General features: G+C 39.4%; 1 protein-coding gene across 1 annotated transcript in view; it reads right to left on the reverse strand.

The window, feature by feature from the left end:
* Positions 1–23,751, reverse strand: part of abcc1 (ATP binding cassette subfamily C member 1) — a 169,038-nt gene that overhangs the window by 74,685 nt on the left and 70,602 nt on the right. The window contains exons 7-16 of the mRNA XM_033040273.1: positions 23,494–23,555; positions 21,487–21,618; positions 21,151–21,372; positions 19,821–19,998; positions 16,751–16,912; positions 12,605–12,697; positions 8,053–8,256; positions 3,290–3,436; positions 2,398–2,485; positions 1,320–1,389 (exon numbers count right to left, since the gene is read on the reverse strand). Coding sequence (XP_032896164.1) covers positions 1,320–1,389; positions 2,398–2,485; positions 3,290–3,436; positions 8,053–8,256; positions 12,605–12,697; positions 16,751–16,912; positions 19,821–19,998; positions 21,151–21,372; positions 21,487–21,618; positions 23,494–23,555 — 1,358 coding nt within the window. The remainder of the gene's footprint in view (positions 1–1,319; positions 1,390–2,397; positions 2,486–3,289; positions 3,437–8,052; positions 8,257–12,604; positions 12,698–16,750; positions 16,913–19,820; positions 19,999–21,150; positions 21,373–21,486; positions 21,619–23,493; positions 23,556–23,751) is intronic.

A 23,751-nucleotide genomic window follows, 5' to 3' on the forward strand; every position in this document is an offset into this window, starting at 1 on the left:
GCTGTTATCTTGTGATTTGTTAAAGTGTGAAGCCTTGTTCAGACTGTTTACAATTACCTGGGAAAATGTTTCTATACATATGTAAATTATGTTAACTGAGTTCCTGCTAGAACTTTCTGCAGAAACAATGTAATGGGGTACTTTGTGATTGGGTTAGGGAACTGTCAATAACTGTATAATGTGATCGATATGTATGATTGGCTTGTAGGAGCTTCCCCCCCACCCCGCCCCCCTCCCCCCATATAGTTCCGCCCCAAGGGTCCGATGGCCTATAAGAGATTGAACCCCACGAGGATCGAAGTTGATCTTCTGGAGGGGCGCTTTGGACTGCGTGACCTTTTGAAGGTGTATGCTTGCACTAGGCTGAAGGGCTTGAATGAGCAGAGACAAGGATCGGACCCGCGGGGGTTAGGTATTATATAGCGAGTTTGTTATTGTTGGAAAGAATAAAGAATAGTTGATCTGGTGCTTGACTCAGTGTTTTACTGAGCTTAATTGCAGAGGGACCTGAAAATAGCTGTGCATCGACGCTCCGCATCCAACCCGACACAGCTTGAGAGGATCTGTGGAGAAGAAAGGGAGAATTTACCCAAATACAGGTGTGCCAAGCTTGTTGCGTCATACCCAAGAAGACGAGGCTGTAATTTCTGCTAAAGGTGCCTCAACAAAGTACTGAGTAAAGGGTCTGAATACTTATGTAAATGTGATTTTTCAGTTATTTATTTTTAATTACTTTGCAAAAAATTCTTCACACCTGTTTTCACTTTTTTGTTATGGGGTATTGTGTGTAGATTGCTGATAAAAAAAATGAAATTAGTCCATTTTAGAATAAGGCTGTAACATAACAAAATGTGGAAAAAGTGAAGGGGTCTGAATAGTGAAATTTCTTCTCAAGGAATCGGGTGAATCTCTGGAGTGGTGGAGAAATATTAGAAATATTGAGAGGAGGTTTGCCTTTGCTTGTACTCCATTTTAAGATTCCATGCCAAATTTTAAAAAAAACCAGCAGCAACTTGCATAGAAAAAAAATCCATTATTTTTCCAGATGATTCCCTGGATAGGTCAATAAGCAGTAGTGTGCTTACTTCATTATGTCTCTGTCAACCACCTAATCCCAACACAATCTTCAATCCTCCTTGCACACTACCAACCGTTCTAAAAACTTAATCTCTTCGGCAAAATCGTTTGCACAAATCTTTTACACATATTTTAACACTCATTTGGAAAAGAAAACAATAGAAGTGCAAAACCACATATCTGGAAATCATTCTCAAAACAATAATAACATTGCATTACATAACAGTATTTTTGTTTCTTACTTATTAAGGCATGGAGGATCTTCTCTTGACCAACTGAAAGTTCCATTGTTCACAATGATACTGTTCAATGCTATTTAGAATAAAATACAAATAATCTTTCATGCAAATAATATGGTATTGTTTAAGTCTTTCATTATAGTCTCATTTTGGATCTTGTTAATTTATATGCTGGCTTATTTTAGCCAGGACATTAATGACAATCCAAACACTAAACCACTGTTGACAAACTAGATAAAGAAAAGAAAATATGACAAATGTAGAATCAAAATGATTCACAAACTTATTATGGTAAAGGACTTCTAGGAAAGCAGCTTTGGTTGTTCATTATGGAGTTTACAGAGTACTATCTTTACATATCTGCTGTACTATTGCAGGTAAGAAATTAATTGTTCCATTTCAGGGCATATGACACTAAAACATTCGTGAATCGTGATGTGAAATGAAGCAAAGTTACTTCAAAAGATGTTGATTGATTAAAGCTCTTTAGAACATGGAGTACATAAATGTACTGCGTAAAAAGCAAGTTCTCTCTCTTTAGATTAAACTTTTTATAAAGAAAAGATCAACTTCGGGAATAAGACTTTTAACAAAAGCGTTTGCACACAATTTCTCGTCAAAGAAGATTTTTCCATTTGATTTTTAACCTTTGCTAAAAGACATGACTCATTTATTCAAAATAAAACTTGAAATCATCAATAAACCATTTTTTTCCCCATTTGTTTTGGGGAGAGTGCCAATAATAAAACAATTTCCTGAACTTGCTTCTAAATCACAAATACAAGATTAAAAAGCATGCGCAGGGATATATATTTTTTAATCACCATTTTTTGCTGTACTATGATATCCAATTGTAAGTCCATGCAATTGGACCATTTAGCAGTTAAAATTCCAAAACTAATCTTGAATTGACAGAACAAATAAATATTCATGTTCCTTGCATGTTCAAACAAGGGAATGACCATTTTGAGCCAGCATTTTGTACAACACGTTAATACTGGAATGTTGTAATAAAATATGCAAGACGCCAAGCACAGAGCCTTACTTCATTGTTCATATAGGAAAGTCCCTTCCTACTTACAGCCTGGATTGAATTGTCTGTCCACAGCATCTAGGTCCAGTTGGTCATGAGAAAGAAATGTCTCCAGACGGTCCAAGGAAACGCTTGCCTGAAAACAAAATAATTAAATAGATTTTGCAAGTACCAATTTGAAACTGTGAAAGATAGCTTTCCAAGATGAAGAAAACTTTAATATAGCTCAACCACGTTTTAGCACAAATTAATAGGATTCATAGAAAGTCTGGCGTTGCATTTTTCACTCAAGAGTATTTAAGAACTTTATGCTTGAAAAACGCACAAGTGGTAAGTCATGGGCAACTTAGACACACATCGGCCTGGATAGTGTAATTTAACTATTCAATTTAGGTCTCAAAGCATTTATGGGATTTAGAATGTAATTTATTTGCAAAATGGGTGGAAATGAGATGTGTGCACTTGGATTATGAATCTATCTAGCTCACAGAGAAGCTATTCGAACAAAACCACACTTTCCAGATATTGGTCCACAGGCTTGTGTATAGTACTTCAAGTATATTATTCAATCACATCAAAGTACATTTTAAATAGAAAGTCTATGTCTATAATTATGCAATGAAATCCAGACTTCCATCAGTACATGGGGAAAAATATATTTTCCCAGTGCACATAATCCCAACCTATCCATTCTTGCCCCAGATAAAATTCGCCAACCATGGCAAAATTCCTAAAGGCAGACTTGAGCAGGATGACGTTCTTAAAAGATCTATGCTGGACCAGGAGATACATTCACAAATATCCTCTAAAAAATGATGCCCTATTTGCAAAGTTATCAACACAAAATATATTTATATTTATTATATATTTAATAGGTTTATAAATAATTATGAAATTATTCATATTAAAATATATTTATATTAGAAGAGTTTCAATCTACCTGTACCAAGCTACTAATGACCATGGGTAGCATGTTGAGTGGAAATCTGAGAATGTTAAAAAGTGCCAGAGAAACAAAAGCTTTCTGAGCATCCAACACATTCTTCTCATCGACAAGCACATATACTCCAAATGTACATAAAGCAACCTGTTCAAAATGAAGAGGAGACACGTTGTAATCATTTTGTAAACTTATAACACACAGAAGTAAAGAATCCAACTGTGGAAAAAATTTAGTACAGGATCCATGGGCATGAATTTAATATAATGACAATCTAATATTGTCACAATAATATCAAACACTAGAATATTTCAAGTTATTTGACTTAAGCAACTATACAATTACACTATATTGTAACAAACACTGATTTATGTTTAGTCCCTCCACTCTCCTGGTATGATAATAATAATAATAATAATAATAATACATTTTATTTATGGGTGCCTTTCAAGAGTCTCAAGGACACCTATAGAGGAGTTTAGCCACAATGGCATGGTATTGGAAGGGTAAATATTTCATAACTGCAGTGTAGAACATCTTCCACACGTCTTGTATCTGCAGTGTAGTCCCACTAATGCAAGCAAAAAACTGTGGTTACAGGCATTGAGTGTTTTTGTACAATGAACCCATTCCACAGAATTAACTAAGGAAATTAGTATTGCCATACATTTCACTGCCTCTTTGTTTTAACCATATGTGTTTGTGGCTATTTAATGCAGAGTTCTTATTTAAAACCTTAAAAACAAATGTCGAACACTTCTCTCTATCATGGAGTTAAAGCGTTGCCAAAAATGATTTTACACCTCAACCCTATTCATTTTTCAAAGATGCTGAGACAAAATACAGAGCTCTAAGAACATTCCATTTGAAGATTAGCATTGACAGTCTGCTGCAAAATATAATTCACATCCAATGAGTAATACCTTTGCATAAAAAAACATGGGATTCCTAAAGAGAGCAAATGAAAGAGGACATGTTGTGCCCTTTATTATTGTGCAAGAATTGTTATTACTTTTAATGAGCTGGGGAAATACATTACACTCACTAAGAAAGCAAAACAAGTGTAGCATTGTAGTATTGAACAATTTTGGTTGGATTTGTGGAATCCACTTTGATTTGAATATCAGTTTCAAAAACAATAGCCATGACAGAACCTGAACAGTGCAGAAAAATAATTGACCTGTGGGACAGGTCTATCAACTACCAACAACTAATTATTCTATAAACATGGCAGCTCGTCCAGTGCGAGAAAGCGCACAATGCAGATGCTGAGCAAGGACAAGTTCATGTTCAAGAATATTTTGTAACAGCACATATAAAACCCCTAGTTCCATTACCAAATAATTTTCTCCCTCTCTCACTCGTTAACTTGAATATACAAGTACGCTGGCAATCTTTCAACAATGAAAGAAAGCAAGGCCTATCACTAGAGTTGGGCAAAATACGTGGTGCAAGTAAATACAGGTGCACAACCTTTTATCCGAAAGCCTTGGGACCAGACACTTCTCGGATTTCGGAATTTTTCGGATTTCGGAAGAAGATTTTTAGCGTAGATTAGGTAGGTAGCGCGGGCGGCTTGAAAAGTCTGGAGCGGCTGCCTCCTCCCCGGAGACCGGGGAATCATTGTAAATCATTGCTTAAATGTTAGTCAGTTAGTTTGGAGGGATTTTATGTGGTGGTGTGGGGGTGGCGTGAAGGGGGAAACTTTAATTCTTAGTCCCCTACCTGGTCGGAGAGGCGGGGAGCGGGCAATGCCTTACCGGGTCGCCGTGCAGTCAGCTCCGGAGCGCTGTGGCCGCCGACTCACAACATCGCGGAGCTGGGGCTGCGGGCGTCCGGCCGCGGGCGGCGCCGGTTGTAGCTCCGACCCCGGCAATTCTACTCCTGGCTGCGCGGCGCTCCAAATCCAGCGCGGCACGCCCGCAGCCCCAGCTCCGCGATGTTGGGAGTCGGCGGCGTCGCAGCGCTGGGATACCAGCGGGGAGCGGGCAATGCCTTACCGGGTCGCCGTGCGGTAAGCTCCGGAGCGCTGTGGCCGCCGACTCACAACATCGCGGAGCTGGGGCTGCGGGCGTCCGGCCGCGGGCCGCGCTGGATTTGGAGCGCCGCGCAGCCAGGGGTAGAGTTGCCGGGGTCGGAGCTTTAATTTCATGTTTTATGTATTTTGTGTGTTTATGACTGTTGGCAGATCAAATTCCCTCCTGGGATAAATAAAGTTCTATCGTATCATATGCACTTTGCTGCAAGATAGTCTTTGACATACTTCCCCATTACATGGACGTATAGGCCGATTTTGATAATGTTATAAATCTTACTTAAATAAATACTGTCCCAATACTTTTCTGAAAAAGTACAAAATATAAATGTGGTTATCAAACATTAAATTTTATCGGATAATTCAACTTTTAGAGTATCATTTTAGTGCACAGATCATGATAGACAAATAAAATCGTACAATAATAGAAAAAACTTTGCTCATTCTATATTTATGCTCAAATTGCTGATAATAATGTTTCATACTATTTATAACACAGTATGTAAAAGCAGCATTGTTTCAATACTCAGCTGCATTATATTATTAGATGGTTAGTAAAATCATACAATCTTTGATGCCAATAATCTCCAGGGATCAATGGATTTTGGGAGTGAAAGCCTTCCCTGTAATCCACAACATGGAAAATGGTCAGCAATCGCTGAATCAAATAGGACTGCTGTCCATTTCTTGATATTGCATTGTACAGGAACTTTATGTCTCGCTAAATGAACACTAGTCTCGCTAAATGAACATTCGGGTACTATCGTACAACTGTCGTGGCCTGCGTTTGTGCCAGAGCGCAGGGGATAAAGCTCGCCGCTCAGTTGTTGACAACCTCCTGGAGAACTGTGACATACTATGTATGCAAGAGACATTCTTAGCGAAGCAAGACTTGGACACACTCAATTCTCTCAATGACAACTTTCATGGGGCTGGGGAGTCTACAACTGATCTTGGCATGGGAATAGTCAGAGGTAGGATACCAGGTGGTGTGGCTATTCTATGGAACAAGAAGCTTGACTCATCAGTAAATGTGATTTGGCTTGATGTTGACTGGTGCATTGCCATACACTTTGCTCACAACGACAAGGAATTTGTTATCCTGAATGTATATACACCCTATGAATGCCATCAGAATGAGGATGAATATTTAAATAGACTTGCTTTCATCTATTCTTTCATTCAAAGCAATAATTATTGTAGTGTATATGTCATTGGGGATATGAATGCAGATATCTCAGATAGGAACTCATTATTTGCCAATCATATGGCTCAGTTCTGTCAAGATAATAATTTAATATTGTCAAGCAAAGTGCTTTTACCTACAGATATACTTATATTAGTGAGGCCTGGCACACCACATCATGGCTGGACCACTGTATTAGTACAGCTGATGCACATGCCTCATTGGGTGTATGAGCATTCTGTACGGGGCAGCAATGACTGATCATATACCTGTTGCTATGACAATAAATGTTGAACACATACCTGTGGTATCCAGAGATAGAAATAGCTTTAATACAGAAAAACTGGACTGGTCAACGTTTACAAAGGAAGACATCTTAGCCTATTATGCCCATACAGATAAATCCTTAAGCAATATTCATCTACCTAAAGATGCAATAATATGTAGTAATGTTAATTGTAAAGATATGAAACATAGGAGAGATATCTGCTCCAGGTATAATGATATAGTAAGCGCTTTATATGTAGGCAGGAAGCCCTACTGCAAGCATAAAAATAAGACACGCAACATCAGGCCTGGCTGGAATAAGTATGTAGCTGAGTATCATACTGAAGCCCGTGAAGCCACAAAATTATGGGCTATGGCAGGTAGACCCAGACAGGGGCCTGTGTTTGAGCACAAGAAGCTCACTAATGCAAGGTATAAGTATGCTGTTCGCTTCATCTGTAAAAATGAGCAAGCTATGACGGCTGATTCCATGGCTAAGAAGCTGCTAAATAACAATGCTACAGATTTTTGGAAGGAAGTGAGAGCTCTTAACAGTTGCAAAACATCTCTACCATGCACTGTAGATGGAATCTCCGGAACAGCTAATATCGCGGAGTTATGGCGACAACATTATAGTACTTTATTCAACTGTGTCCAAGGTGACTTGTATAAGGTGGACAATATTGAGAGTAATGACTCGATGGCGATTATGTCACATGAGGTGTATCATGCCATGAACAAGCTATCCAACAACAAAGCAAGTGGCTTGGATCATATTTCTGCTGAACATCTTAAGTATGTGAGTATGAGGATAGCTCCTCTCCTTGCTATTTGTTTTATTGCCTTTATGATTCATGGCTTGTTACCAGACTCAATGTTGTCTGTCCTGTTAGTGCCGGTCATTAAGGACAAAGCTGGTAAAGTAGGCAGCCTAAATAATTGTGAAAACCCAACAGGGGTAAGGGCCGAGGGAGGAGCAGAAGGGTGGTATAAAGGTAGCAGAAATACGTTGATTAAAAGCCCCATTTACATAAAAATCCAAAGAAAGAATACATCCATTTTTATTTATCGAGTTTATACACTTTTGTTAATTTGTAGATTTTTTTAACCAAAATAAATACATTTTTAGGTCGTTTTTTTTCCCATTTACATTGCAGTCAGTAATTGAACCTCAACAGTTTGGGATCAGTCTAACAATAGTAAGAAAAAAAAATCCCTGACTTTTTTTTTTTTAAAGTTAAAATTTGCACAATCCACAAATTGTACTTTACTCACCAGAAATGGTGCACAGACCCAAGTGAATGTAGACACAGCTGCAAGATAGGCAGCACTTTTGAGCACTTTGAGCTCATTCTCTCTAATGTCCAGCACCTTTTCCTTAAATGCCAGCTCCCAGGCATATAGCTTAATAACTTTTATTCCATTTAGAACTTCATTCATCAGTTTGATACGGTTGTCTTTTTCCTTCATCTGCGTCACCTGCAATTTAAAAAAAAGACCGTCTAATTGTTCAACTTTCATTTTCTTCATTTGCAGGAACTATCCAACCAATTTTAACTAATTCATATACGAAGGTAATAATAACTTGGATTTCCAAGCTGTTATTCATAACCAAAATAGGAACTACAGCAATCTGCGGTGTGTATGCTCCTCATGGTGGCTGACAGGAGAGGTTGGGAGAAGTGAAGCCAATTTACTTATTATAGTATAATTAACATTGAAGGTGGCTTTATTATACCAGATAACAACAAGGCATCTCAGCCCCCCACAAACATTAAAATGTTATGGCCCAGTTTTCCAGAGCCTCTTTACTCAATGTACTTTGAGACAAGGGAGATAGACTACTTGCTCAGTCTCTAAACTGTTGTTGCCACAAGCTAATTACTTTTCTGCTGAAAAGCTAAACTTTGGGGCAAAACTTACATCGTGATATTGCAGATCTGTGCATCCAATTATATTATATTTCCTAAGAGAATATACAACAGTTCTAAATAAATTAGACTTTTGTTTTTGCATTGTTGATCCAAAAATTCCTCTGTCAATTCGGGCCTGTTCAGAAGATGCAGGACAGCACAAGAGTGTGATTCAGCTGAACAACAACTCAAAGGAATGTATAACGCTACTCCATCAATCCTTGTGTGCTGTCATTTCTCCAATGTTTCACAGACTATTTAAAAATGTAGCATCTTTTTTATCATGAGTGGGCTTTGAAACCTATTAAGCAGGTTTTTTGAAGAGTCTGACGTAGACAAGAAAAATAGAAAATTCGCTTCTTACCTAACTTTTTTTAAGAGATGCATTCTCCATTCAGAATATGGAGCTATTAAGAAAGTTGGGCATCTTACAAGAATTGAATGGTTTATTTTACCTTTCAATCACAAATTGCACTGCACATTTCAGTTACCACTCTGATTATCATTGTTTTTCTAATGTTTCACATCAACCTTTTCAATTTTTGAAATTAATTGTCAAATTAGAAGCCACTGATTGGTCAGTTCTTTCCAATTAAATTAAAATGCACTGGCCTTGGATGGCAGTTGTTCAATCATAAACTGGAGGAAAAGGAAGACGAAGAAGGAGAAACCTGTACCTTCTACTCGATGGCAGTGGAGAGATCAGTGTGTGGCCTTAATGCAGGTATAAGAGAACTCTCAGCATCTAGTCTGGGGTGGAAGATTGCAACCTTCACGTGGTCCGCCCTGTTTCGACTAATGCAATCAACTCGACGTGCACAAACGGAAAATCAAATAGAACAAGTTGTCCAACAACTTTAGGCCACACGAAAGAAGAAGAAGAAGCATCTAGTCTTTCCATCACCTTTGGAAACTTTTATTGCTGACCAAACATGAGGACCAAAGTTGTGCCAATGAAAGTCAAATAAATCATTATGAGACTGAGAAACAAGAAGAAAACTGTTTGAGACATCAGCCAAACATTAGGCTTACCAAAATCAATTGTTTGGAACACCTTTAAGAAGAAAGAGAGCACTGGTGAGCTTACTAATCGTAAAGGGACTGGCAAATTAAGGAAGACCTCCACAGCTGATGACAGAAGAATTCTCTCTATAATAAAGAAAAAAAACCCAAACACCTGTCCGACAGATCAGAAACACTCTTCAGGAGTCAGGTGTGGATTTGTCCGCAGAAGACTTCATGAACAGAAATACAGAGGCTACACTGCAAGATGCAAACCACTGGTTAGCCGCAATAATAGGATGGTCAGGTTATAGTTTGCCAATAAGTACTTAAAAGAGCAACCACAGTTCTGGAAAAGGGTTATGGATAGATGAGACGAAGATTAACATATCAGAGTGATGGCAAGAGCAAAGTATGGAGGAGAGATGGAACAGCCCATGATCCAAAGCATAGCTCCTCATCTGTGAAACACGGTGTTGGGGGTGTTATGGCGTGGGCATGTATGGCTGCTGAAAGTACTGGCTTCCTTATCTTCATTGATGATACAACTGATGATGGTAGGAGCATAATGAATGCTGAAGTGTAGACACATCCTATCTGCTCAAGTTCAAACAAATGCCTCAAAACACATTGGCTGACATTTCATTCTACCTCATTCCAGCCCTCTGCACAGTGGGTGGCCCAGTCAATATTAAGGAAGTTGAAATCTCCCACTAATACTACCCTATTGTTCTTACAGCTCCCTGCACATCACCTCTAATTCTTGCTGCCTAATGGAGGTGGGGCAATTTGTTTGCAATACAGTCCCATCCAAGGGATCAAACCTGTCCTCTTTCCAATTCTACCATATAGCCTCACTGAACAATTAACCAAAGAATATTCTCGGGAAGCAATGATCTAACTTGGTAAAAAGGGCAACCCCTCCCCTCTCCCGTACCTCCAGCATGTCTGCAGCATCTGTACCCTGATACACTGAGCTGCCACCCCTACTATTCTCTCAGCCATGTTTCTGTTATGGCTCTTGTATCCCAATCCACACCCTGAACTTGTCCACCTCTTAAGCCTCTTGCATTTAAATTAATGCATTTTAAACCACCTCCTCTTTGACTTACACCTTGTTATCCTATCTATTCTAATTTATTTTATTTGTCTACCTTATTTGCCAAAGAAATCTCATCCTTTTCTGCTCTTGCCCCTTTTCTGTTTTTAAACACACTTAGTCATTTTAATTTAAACCAAAGATATTAGAGGAGGTCCTCTAGTATCTTTGGTTTAAACCCTTCCAAGTGACACAAGGAAATCTCCCACCCAGGATAGTGGTCGCCCTCCAGTTCAGATGCAACCCTTCCCTCTTGTACAGGTCATCTGTGTCCCATATAAAATGGAAATACTCCAAGAACCTGAATCCCTGCACCAGCATTTCAACTAAGCTTGGCCTATTTTTTGGCCTCACTAGCACATGGCACAGAAAGAATCCAGCAGGTTACTACCCTAGAGATCCTGCTTTTTAAACTTCTTTCCGAACTGTGCTCATCATTTTTTCTACCTACGTCGTTGGTACAAATGTGCATAATGAACTCAGCTGTTCACCCTCCCACACCACCCTTGAAAATGTTCTGCAACTCTTAAGTGACATCTTTGACCCTGGAATTAGTTGTTTGGCCTGCCTGAAACCACTCATTTCGGCCCACAAAGCCCCTATTAGCCGAGAAACCAGTTCCTTTCACCCAAAATGCCCGTATTAGCCCAGGAAGAGCATTTTGGTCCAAAAGGCCCGTGCCGGGCCAGAAAAAGTCCAGAAAAAGTGCTTTTCACTGAGATTTCACTCAGATTTTTTTTTTAAATGCAAAGTCACTTCAGCCTATCAGGCCTGTACTAGCCCAGGAGGAGTCCCTTCGGCCCATCAGTAAGTATTCCTCCTGCAAGTATTAAACCTCACCCCAGTATTTTTCTCCCTCCCTTCATTGGCTCCCTGTGAGATCCAGGCCAGGATCGACTTTCCTCCTTCATTGCTGTCATCAGCAGAAATAGATGAAAAATGTCTAAAATTGATTCTCCACCCTCTCCCCCTTCTCTCTCACACTCTCACCTGTTTTGGGCAGAATTTCTGGCAGTTTCTGAACTGCCAGCCCACCAGCCCTGAGTGACTGAACTGCCAGCCATCTAGGCCTGAGTGACTTAGCTGCCAGCCCACCAGGCCTAAGTGACTGAGTTGCCAGCCCACCAGGCCTGAGTGACTGAGCTGCCAGCCCACCACGCCTGAGTGACTGAGCTGCCAGCACACCAGGCCTGAGTGACTGAGCTGCCAGCCCACCAGGCCTGAGTGGCTGAGCTGCCAGCATACCAGGCCTGAGTGACTGAGCTGCCAGCCCACCAGGCCTGAGTGACTGAGCTGCCAGCCCACCACGCCTGAGTGACTGAGCTGCCAGCACACCAGGCCTGAGTGACTGAGCTGCCAGCCCACCAGGCCTGAGTGGCTGAGGTGCCAGCCCACCAGGCCTGAGTGACTGAGCTGCCAGCCCAAGAATCCATTCGGCCCACAATGTCTATACTAGCCCTCTGGAAACCAGTCCCTTTGGCCGAACGTGGGACCAAACGGTTCCACTTAGTCTAGTAAATACATTATTAACAAAATAAATGAGGAATCAAACTATTGTTTTTGGCTTATTTAAATAAAATATTTCAAAAGGCAATGTTTCAAATAATCTTTAAGTTCGTACAAAATTTGTTTTGAAGACATAACATTCATAAGTACACAGGACAATATTGTATGTAATCACAGATTAGTATCTTGGAAGTTAATTTTCAATTCGTAATTTTACTGGCTTATCTTGCAGAACCCAGGAATATTACAAACAATGCAAATTAAAAATAGGTTACTGGCTATTGAACGTAATCAAAGTTTAACATACCTGGAGGGTTTTTGTCTTCATTGCGATGATACTATTGATAGGGACCAACAGAATCATGACAGCCACGCCAGCTAACACCGAGGGACCCAGATTCTAAACAAGTGCAAAAACATTTAGAGTTTACAAACTATTACTGAAAGTTACCAATCTTTCACTAAATTATACAATGAGAATATTACAACCATTATACACAAGTCGGTTTGTGGCAACTACATCTATGCCTCAAAATGGATAAAATATATATTAGAAATAAAGGAACTATATGTGCTAGAATCCTCAGCAAAACACACGGTGCTGAAGGAACTCAGCGAGTTAGGCAACATGTATCAAGAGAATGAACAATGTTTTGGGTTGGATCCCTTCCTCAGACTGATAAATCTGTGAGAAAGCTGGAAGAGAAAAGGTTGGCCTGCCAAGTGGTGTGGATACAGGGAAACGGGGTTTCATTGGCAGGTGAGTGGAGCAAGTGACAAAGGTGAGAGGGAAAAGGGAACAAAATTGTGTCAGATAAGGAGTCAACTATAAAGCAAGGGGAAGGAAGGGGGGAAATGGGAAATGAGCGTATGGTGGAGGGGAAGGGAGCAGGGTGGCTGAGGGGAGGGACGGCGTTTTGAGAAGTTCTGAGGAAGTCTTAAGATTTGAAAGATTAACAGTTTCACTTTCCACCAATCAGTCTGTCCTGGGTTTTTCCATGATTTTAGTTTTTGTTTCACATTTCTAATGATTTTCTTCACTAACAGAAATCTTATTCTTTTAATTTGAACTCATCCCTGTAAGCTACTGATAAACCCATTACAAGGTTTTAACAAATGTTTAAGAAAGAACTGCAGATGCTGGAAAAATCGAAGGTAGACAAAAATGCTGGAGAAACTCAGCGGGTGAGGCAACATCTATGGAGAGAAGGAATAGGCGACGTTTCGGGTCCAGACCCTTCTTCAATCTCTCGACCCAAAACGTTACCTATTCCTTCTCCCCATAGATGCTGCCTCACCCGCTGAGTTTCTACATGTTTTAACAAATGATCAGTTTTCAGGTGAAATTTGTTTTTAGTCCCAAACTTCCTCCATTGTAACCAAAGGGCAACCAAGAGGTCTTTTTTAGCTCCCAAAACTGATCTTATCAAAAGGTTTCTTACTGAGCTAGTAACCTATTCACAACTCTTCCAGCAAAAATGTCAACAGGTCACTCAGGGATCCATTTAAAAACAAGACACTCAAAACAAAGATTCAGTTGAGAATAATTTTTTAAGTCGTAGGCAAGGGGCAAGATGTGCCGTAAGGAAATTGGAGACCAGCCGAAACAAGACAAGAGCTTAAGGAGAAGCAAGCAGTAACAAGATGCCTGTCAAATAACAAGTAGAACAGGCATAGAGAAAGATACAAATTCTGTAGTTTTGAGAATATCATGCCACACTGTATAGATAAAGTACAAAAACTACATTAAATTACATGCAGAGTAGCAAGATTGAGTACTGCCCTCAACTTATCTCTTCGCTACAACATGTAGAGTCTTCCTGATCCATCTTTCAGGAACAAAATTCCTCTCCATCGCTATCTTCACAAACAGCACAATACACTACATCTCTTCACATTTTCATCATTCATGAAATCAGAATTGGTGTTCATGCTGGCCAAAAAACACTGCCCAGCTTAATCCCACCTCCCTGCAGGTTAGAACTGGGGTGGCACAGTGACAGTTGCTGCCTTATAGCGCCAGAAGGACAGGTTCAATCCTGACTATGGATGCTGTCTGTATGGAGTACGAACATTCTTTGTGACTACATGGGCTTTCTCAGAGTGCTCCAGTTTCATCCCACATTCCAAAGACGCGCAGGTTTGTATGTTAATTGGCTTTTGTAAATTGTTCCTAGTGTATAGGATAGGACTAGTGCATGAGTGATCGATGGTCGGGCGAAGAGTCTATTTTCATTCTGTATCTCTAAACTAAACTAAAATATTGCAGCACTTAGATCACAAGAAATAGGAGTAAGTGATTTGGCCCATTGTGCCTCCTTCACCATTCAATGAGATCATCTATAATCTTTTACTTAAATGCCACTTCCCTTCTCTAACCCCCATATCCCTCAATTCTCTTCATATCCAAATCTATCGACCTGGGCCCGAAATATAATCAGCGGCTGAGCATCCAATCCTAGTGGGTAATGATTTCAAAAATCAATACCATGTTGGTGAAAATATTTCTCCTCATTTCAGCGATATGTGAAAACCAAGACCAACCAGGAGAAATCAACTCCATATTAACACATCCAAATGTTGTACAATCCAACAAGATCAAACTTCATACAACAGATCATTGTGAGAACTAAGGAAATCAGGACTAGGTCATTCAGTCCTTTGAGTCTATTGTACCATCAAGATCATCTACCACAGCACTATCCTCATATCTCTCAATTGCCTTCGTGCCCAGAAAACATTGATATGTTTTTAATAAACATAACAGAGCCTCCATGCCATCCTATTGTAAATAAAGGTTCACTGCGCAGTGAGTGGAGAAACTTGTCATCTCAGTTCAAACAGACTATCCCTAATTCTGATACTCACCCCCCCAGTAGTCCTCAACCAGGAAAACATCCTTCTTGCATCTAGCCTGTCAAGTCATTAAAACATTTTGAATATTTCATTTTTCTAAACTCTAGTACTTATTACAGTTTATTTAATCTCTCATATGGCAACATTTTCTGGAGCCACTCTTGTCAATTGGTTAAAAGCTGTACACAGTAACATTAATATAGTCTCAGCAAGGCTCTATTTAATTGCAAAAGCACTTTCCTTAGTCATGTTTAAGAAGGAACTGCAGTTGCTGGAAAAATCGAAGGTAGATAACATTTTTATCTACCTTCCTTAGTCATGTATTCAAATATCCCTCTTACTCACTCGCCTATTGGCCTCCAGCAATTTATATCCATCTGAACATCAACACAACCCAATCTCACCTTTTAACAAGTATTCCCCTTTTCTGTTGCTTGCACCAAAGTGGATAACTGCACATATTCTAGCCCATCTAAAAATGTTCCGCACCTGGCTGTTCCCCCATATTTCTTCTGCACCTTCTCTACTACAATCACATCTTCTGGTTAGCAGAAGCACAGTGTACAATGTTTGTTATTTCTTGAATGTAGCCTACATTTCCAACATAACTTCCTTGCTCCATACCTCTAACAATAAAGCATCAAATATGCCTTTGTAACCAGTGACAAATCCAGTTATTTTAAGGATCTATGAACATACATTCCAAGATCACAATTCATCCACACCACTCAATATCCTTCCATTTAATGCATCATGCTAGTTTGGAAGAATCACCATCAATTTCTAACAAGACTCATTCCCAATATCACTTTCCATAGACTTGCTTCTCATTTATTCTGCTTGTATCCGGCTTCCTTCTCAGGCTCAGCATATGCACATCGATCCATTTTCACACACCTTCTCAGTAGCTCCTCTCCTGCTCCCATCCTTTTTTCTGTAGGCCAGCCTCATTTGACTTCACAGCAGATTAATTTTGAGATGGTAAATAATTCAATACCATGCTCTAATTATGCAAAGCAAAGCAAATTGAAAATGTTTGTGTTAAATAGTTGGAGATTACCATCAACTTTCATGGATGACCAAGCAGATAAATAGATCTTAGCTAACCTAAACAAAAGGAATAATTGGAAAGGTTTCACCAATTCATCAATCAATACCTATCAGCACCTAACTCACAAGAGTAGACTTGCTTAGACTTTATAATCAGGGTAATAGCAACAAAGGAAACTGACAACAGTGAAATGAGACAACAACAAAAAATAACTGGGATTTACGAGAAGCCACTTACGATAGCGTTGGATGGCAAGCAATACAATTCCAACCAAACTTACATTATATCAAAGTTGCTTAGGCTTTTGAAGAGGGTGAATGCCCTTCCACAGACGTTTAACGGAAAAACAAATTTAGAGCCTGGAAGATGATTTAGTAAGAAGTTCTTACCCACAACAGCAAATAAAGATAAGCTGGTCATTTGTAAGTAGCCTCTTGACACAAGAAATGGACAAGAATAACCAATCCAAAAATATGAACCAGCTGACAGTAAAAATATGAACCACTTGATGAGTTGAGGGTAAAAGAGTTTTATATATTAAATTACCTGCCACAAGAAGTACATTGCGAGGATAACTTGAAGAGGCGCAGACCAAACCATATTTAAGTAGGTTATCAAATCCATGAACTTTTGTGCATCTACTGACATCAAATTTACAATTTCGCCAACTGTGGATGTTTTTCTTGCAGCATTCGAAATAACAAGGGCCTTAGTGAAAAACAGTGAAAGAATTATCAAGCATTGAAACAAAACTTTTGGCCCAAGTTGTCCATACCGACAAAGTTGTTAATCTAAGCTACTAACATTTGCCTGTGTTTGGTCCATATCATTTTAAACCTCTTCTAATCATGTACCTATCCAAATTGCTTTTAACCATGTGATTGTACCCACTGCTCAGGGCTCGAAATTAGCGGTTGCCCAGGTGCCACTGACCACCCAAAGTGCTGCCAGGCAACCTAAACACCGAGTCATTTTGCCCAGCTGGGCACGCAGATTCTGGTTGATACCGAAGATAGACACATAAAACTGGAATAACTCAGCGGGTCAGGCAGCATCTCTGGAGAAAAGGAACGTGATGTTTTGTGTCGGCGACGGCTGTAATGCGTGGGAAAGATACTAAGTGTGGCGTGACGGACGGTCGGAGCGAATGACGTGCCCCGAACAGCAGCAGCAACGGCAACTCCATCTCCTCTTCCTCCCGCCCCCTGCCCTGTTAGCGGGCTCTGCCTGCCACTCCGCCAACGGCGCTTTCAAAACAAACCCTCCCACACGCCGAGTCTGGGAGGAGGGAGGGAGGGAGGCAGGAGGGTGGCCTCCTTCCGCCGTCTAAGGCATCTGCACTGCTCGGCCCCGCACCTTCCTGTTGGTTGGCGGAGAAGGGAAGGCGGTGGCGAGGAGATCCCAACTTCCTCCCCCTTTGGCGGCGGCACTTGGCGATGGACAGGCAGGGACGGAGATCCCGTGGGGGGGGGGGGAGAAAGTGGGGGTCACATCCCCACCTGTTTTGAGAGGTCCCCACCCGAGAGCCCCCCCCCACGCCCGAGGGTGGCCAGAGACGTCGGGAGTCAGACGGGAGCGGTACCCACAGCCAGCGCAGAAAAGCAGCGCTAAACCCAGCTCAACTCTGCCTGTCCCGCCAGGTTATCCCTGCCTGGATTTACGGGAAATATGTCATCAGTCCAGGCATGACCAGGTGAGACAGGCAGAGTTGAGCTGCATTTAGCGCTGGATTGAGCTGAAATTACCGTTCACAGGGCCTCCGAAGCCCCGCGCATGTGTGAGTGAGCGCATGCGCGCGCGGCCGCCAAGATATTGTGTCCCCCGGTCCCCTCCATATTTTGATAGCGATGATGCCGGTGTTGTCCGAGGAGCGCCGACCTTCCTTCCCACCTCCTCTGCCTTTTCCTCTCTCTCTTTTACGCCCCCCTTATCCTGAGACCCCTCCTCTCCATCCCGCAGTGATCCCCATTCCTGCCTCTTTTCAGTCATCACTGACATCTCGTGTGCTTCCCTCCTCATCTACTCCCCCCCCCCCCCCCCATCTATTCATCCTGCACTGATCTCCCTATCCACCTCGCATTGATTCTCCTGCCACTCCCCATCAATCCTACACTGGTCCTCCAATTGATCCTGTACTGACCCCCTTTCCCATCCATCCTGCACTGCGCCACCCCTTCATCCTGCACTGCTTCCCCCCATGCATCCTGCACAGATCTCCCCCATTCAACCCCACTGTCATCCCCGCGCTCTCCCCTCACAATTTTACCTACTCCAACCAACACGCACTAATTCCCCTGCCTCAATCCATCCATTCCGCACCGATTGCCTTCTCACACCCCCCCCCCCCCCCCCACGCCATCTATCCATCCTGCACTGATTCACACACCCCTTCCCGACTGTATTGTGCTGGAAATGTCTTCAGAGCGAATATTGACTATGTTTGATAACGGAATGCAATCAACTGTGTTTTAATTCCCAATGTTATTATTTGTTTTAATCCATATAGATGGATTAATTAAATTGTGAACACGTAAAACATTAAAACCGCAGTGTTCGATTGTCACTGCTACCATTGACACGTTATTACAGACTTCATTTTAACGGCAAATCAATGCTCTTAATATGGAGTATCAGTACTGTAGTTATTTAATGAGCAACATTCACAACTATACATTGGATTTATCCAGCTTTTACTTCTAGTCAGTCATATACATCACATTTGGTCAGGAGATATTTCTGTTGAAATGTTAACGTTAATTCTGAAGTGGGAATGATGGTAAAAGCGGTTATCAACAATTTTTTTTTAATTTGTTGCTTACAAACTCGGTATCTTCATTGCTGTTCACAACACATACATCTAATCTGAATGTCCGGTAATGTGGCGTCTTGACACCTTTAAATATATTACCAAAAGAACATTTGCTGCATTTATGTCCTTTGGCCATCTCTTGTTAGTTAGTGTAATGTCTAACCTGTCAGATGGGTATAGTCAGTTTTAATAGCTATTATCATAAAATGCCTTTAGAAAATTCCTTGCAACCTGTATATTTTGTTGTGGATAAATTATGTTGGAAGCGAGAGTGTTTCTGTACCTATGGCAATAACGACCCATGCTATGTCCATGTCATGATAATTTTCGGTCCTTCACAGAAAACATGCTTACATCAACCTGTAGTGTGCATGGTTAAGCATATATGTTATCATGGTCCAGGATTTATTGACATGTTGATCATACGCTGAATAATCCAACCACATTTTTGTTTGGAAGTGGAAAGAAATAATAAAAAATGCATTAATTGCAATGTGTAAAAAGGGTTGAGATACTGTATTATAATTTTGCTGCATGTCATTGAGGTATATATCATGTCTTGATTGGTGAATATGTTTAGTTTGTGATTTTATTTGAAGCACAAATAATATGTGAATGCTTCATTGAGCATAATTCCGACTAGTAACTACGCACTTCGTCCGAGCACATTAACGGGCTGATTGTGGTCTGAGGTCTGTCCATATTTCCACATCTTTGCCTTTAAACATAAGAAACTTCAAAAACAATATGTTATGGCTAACTTTTCATGGTGTGTTATACTAAATGGTTACCAAAATGAAATCATACCTTTCTATAAACTGCTCCGATAATCGCAGTTTTTAATCTCATTCCAGTGACAAAGCATATTTGGAAATATTGATGGAGGAAGAGGGTCTGTATCAATGCGCATATAAATAGAAGGAAAGCATAAAAGTAGCCTTGCCAGGCTGGAGCTTTATCATTATTTATAAACTGCAAAAGCAACCTGTTAACAGAAGAAAAATAAATAATGCTATGTTTTTTCAGATAAAACATGGAAACCATACACCAACATTTGCTGCCTTGCTTCACAGTAAATAAATGTGATTACACACAAGAAATTTGGGATTTTGTTTTTAAAAAACACATTGCACGTCATGGATTTTATATGAACATTACAGTGATCAAAATAAATTTTAATTTTTGTTCTCTTATTACTGCACAAACTAATTAATTTCAATCCCTATATCTGACCATCAGGCAAAACAAATATCAGATGCCGCATAGACTTTATGTTCAATCCTGACTCCAGTTCCTCTGCAACACCAGAACCACTTATTTCCATACAGATAACAATTCCTGTTCTCCATTTTTCATATCAACTGTGCAGAAATAAAATTTGATATTCAAACTTTTGTCCTATTAAAATTCCTGATTTTAATACTCTCATACCTTCAACATTTTCAAGAATGTAAGCTATTCATCTTTTCGACAAAAAATACATAAGTTTCCCAACCTCAAATGATCGTTCAACTTCTTTCACAGCCTTTAAAATTTCCTTTAAAACTCCTTATTTTCACAGCTCCAGCCACTTTATATCCTGCCACACTTTGAACTGAGATACTACTTTCGGCTTTGACACTAACATCTTGTAGCTACAAGAATAATTTGCTACTTGACAACAAAATCACTATTGTGCATTTGAGGGGAAGTAAACAATATTGCTTCTTTCTGAAGCTGTGCTGGTAAATTTTAGATTGAAATTTTAACAGTGCAGTATCATTTATTAATGAAAGATAAAATTAGCTTTCCACAACTGTGACAAAAATGCATGTGGAATTAAATATATTAGATTGGACTATATACTACAAGATCTATAATTGTAGAAACAAGGAACTGCATATGCTGGTTTACAAAAAAAGAAGCCAAGTGCTAGAGTAAGTCAGTAGGTCAGGCAGTATCCCTGGAGAACATGGAAAGGTGACGTTGGGACCTTTCTTCATACCTATTGTAAGGGTGGAAAGAAAGCTGGAAGAGAGAAGGGGCAAAACAAAGTGTGGCAGGTAATAGGTAAAATGGGTATATACCTCTAATTGTGCTGCAAGGAACAGAATTATTTTTATTTAATGGCTATTTTTTCAACGTAATTGTTACTCACTTTAAAATTTCAGGACTTGCAAACATTAGCAAGTCATGGATCACTTTATAGAGGAAGCTTATCATAAAATATGGCCCAAAAACTTTACAAAGTGCTTTGAGTAATGAAGGCTTCAAATTCCCTTTCTTCTTCAAAATCAATACTTGTGCTTCATCAGCATTCTCCTGTTCCTCTTTGACTGAATTTCTCGATTTTTTTGGAGAATACATTATCTCCTTTGGCCTTTAAAGTTAAAAAAAAGGTCAGTTGAGCATTCTGATAAATAGTACAATTTATAGATTTTAAAAATCTGTGAAAGGATTTGCTATGAACAATATTTATAAATATTCCCCCTACTTTGTTATCTTGGAACTTTCCTTTTCCCATTCTTCAACCAGATGTGGTACAATAATTTTAGATTTATCCTTCGTATTTAAAGACCACAAATCTTCTGTCTGCAATGGTCGCTTATATCCCAAAACTGTCATTCTGAAGAAAGAATGCAAGAAAAAACATTTAAATGGCTGTTTTTTTAGTTTGCTTAAAAGTTATTGAACAATAGCAAAGATTCCAACTGTTGACAGAGCTAAATTACAAAAGTGACAAAGTCCTCCAAAAAATCCAATTATAGGATTAGCATTAGCTTCCAACAAAATAACATTTATAAATCTTAAGTTGTATTTCAAAAATGGATTTTGCAGATCATTGGACATCGAGTTTACCATTGTTCGTGGACGGGGGCTGCTGTGTTCGCGGCGGGGACAAATATGACAAACATGCAAAGAAATATCAATATGCCTTATTTGCTGTTAATTTAAACCCAGCCACAATTTTACTAGATTATTTCAGCCTATAAAAAAGTGCACATACTCCACCGATAGTGATATATTTTGCAAAATTATGTGTTTCTTTTGCTTGAAGGCAAAGTTCAGATTGGAGACAATTATCCAACTCAACTGACTTAAAAAATCAAATCCAATAAAGTTAAATTGTGAAAAAAAATATCTGCTAAAAAAGTTCATTTAGCACCAGATGACGTGTAAATATAATTGATAAATAATATATTATATAATATAATTATAAAAGATCAAGACTATTTCATCTTAAGACACACAGTAATAAATAATATCTGCTTTATCTACAACGGTCCTGTATTGGATCTGGTGCACAAACCTGTATTTTCATCTTCACCACTGTCATATTTGTAATAAAAATAACAAGAGGCAATCAACTTTTGCAGTGGAGCAAATGTGGCTTTAGAAGCACATGAACCCAAACAATGTATATGGTGATAAGAAATAGTCATCAGCTCTACAGTGCAAGCATCTCAAAATACACAGCCCTGTACATACAACAATTTTAATAACAGTGGAAAAGATAATTACCCATAAAAAACTTCCCAGTCTTTCAAATAACTTTTTTTTTTATAAGAATGGATCTAATTTCCAAAATAAAACAAAATAAATGGTGTGCGAATTGAGGAGGTGCATGACCAAGGCATGAAGAAAATATACTTCATTGCCATAACTCAGCGGGACAGGCAGCACCTCTGGAGAGAAGGAATGGGTGACGTTTCGGGTCTTGTCTGAACGGTCTCGACACAAAACAAAGATTGATCTTCAAAGGGCACATTATGTCCACGTGCAAAAAACATACACTTTCTTTAAATTTTGGCCTCAAATACATGCATTAACAATTTAATTTCTTGCAACATTTAATGAACTACACGAGCTGATGTGCTGTTCAGAAGGCATGTCTTGCTCGATATGCTCCCATCTACTAAGGTTAACAATGGGGAGCTTGACAAATCATAACAAATATTTAATTACAGTTTAATTGGCCTCTAATGAAGGAACTGCAGAGATAAGAGGAAAGGCTGGAATTGAGGTTAGAACAAATACTGGGCATTTTCAGACTAGTATTAAACAGTTGGTTTTCTCCCTCTTTAGTTTCGGTTAACCCCAAGACCAATGTCCAATGAGCAAAATGAACAATAGATACAAGGATTCATTTTCATGTGAATTTCCCATGGCAGTTATGAAGAACAGTTTAATAAAGGTATTTTCTGTGCAATACACAAGTATACTACTGACAGCGGAATTTTTACTTTGAGTAATATCTAACAATTGTTTAAAGAATAAAGATCCAATACAAGAATTTTTGTGACATTTCAAACAAGGAAGAAGAGGTTGCTGGTTAAGTTGGACCTCTGACACGTCAAACATTAAACAACTTTCACTGTTATTTTCCAGCCCCTATTTAACTTTAAAGAAAAACATGCATGTTACATATTACTGGTTTCTACTTTATTTGGAAAACATTTTAAAACATTCATTTCAAGAAGAGACCCAAAATACAACATACCCTGTAAACCACCAGAAGGTTAACTTTGACAGGAATGAAGCAGTTAGCTCAGGACAAAGTTTCTAGATTTAAACAGGAAAAAAATTAGTTTCAGCAACAAAAATCAACCTGAAACATTCAATGCATTGAAACTGTTCAAAAGTTAATATCCTGAAACTTAACAATGGTATAAGTTCCCCAGATGTGCAGCAACAACATACAATGCATCTAGCTAGATATTAAAATAAGTGAATGTTGTTTTCCGTCAGATTGTAATAA

The sequence above is a fragment of the Amblyraja radiata genome, chromosome 22 (assembly GCF_010909765.2).
Source record: "Amblyraja radiata isolate CabotCenter1 chromosome 22, sAmbRad1.1.pri, whole genome shotgun sequence".
Lineage (NCBI taxonomy): Eukaryota > Metazoa > Chordata > Chondrichthyes > Rajiformes > Rajidae > Amblyraja > Amblyraja radiata.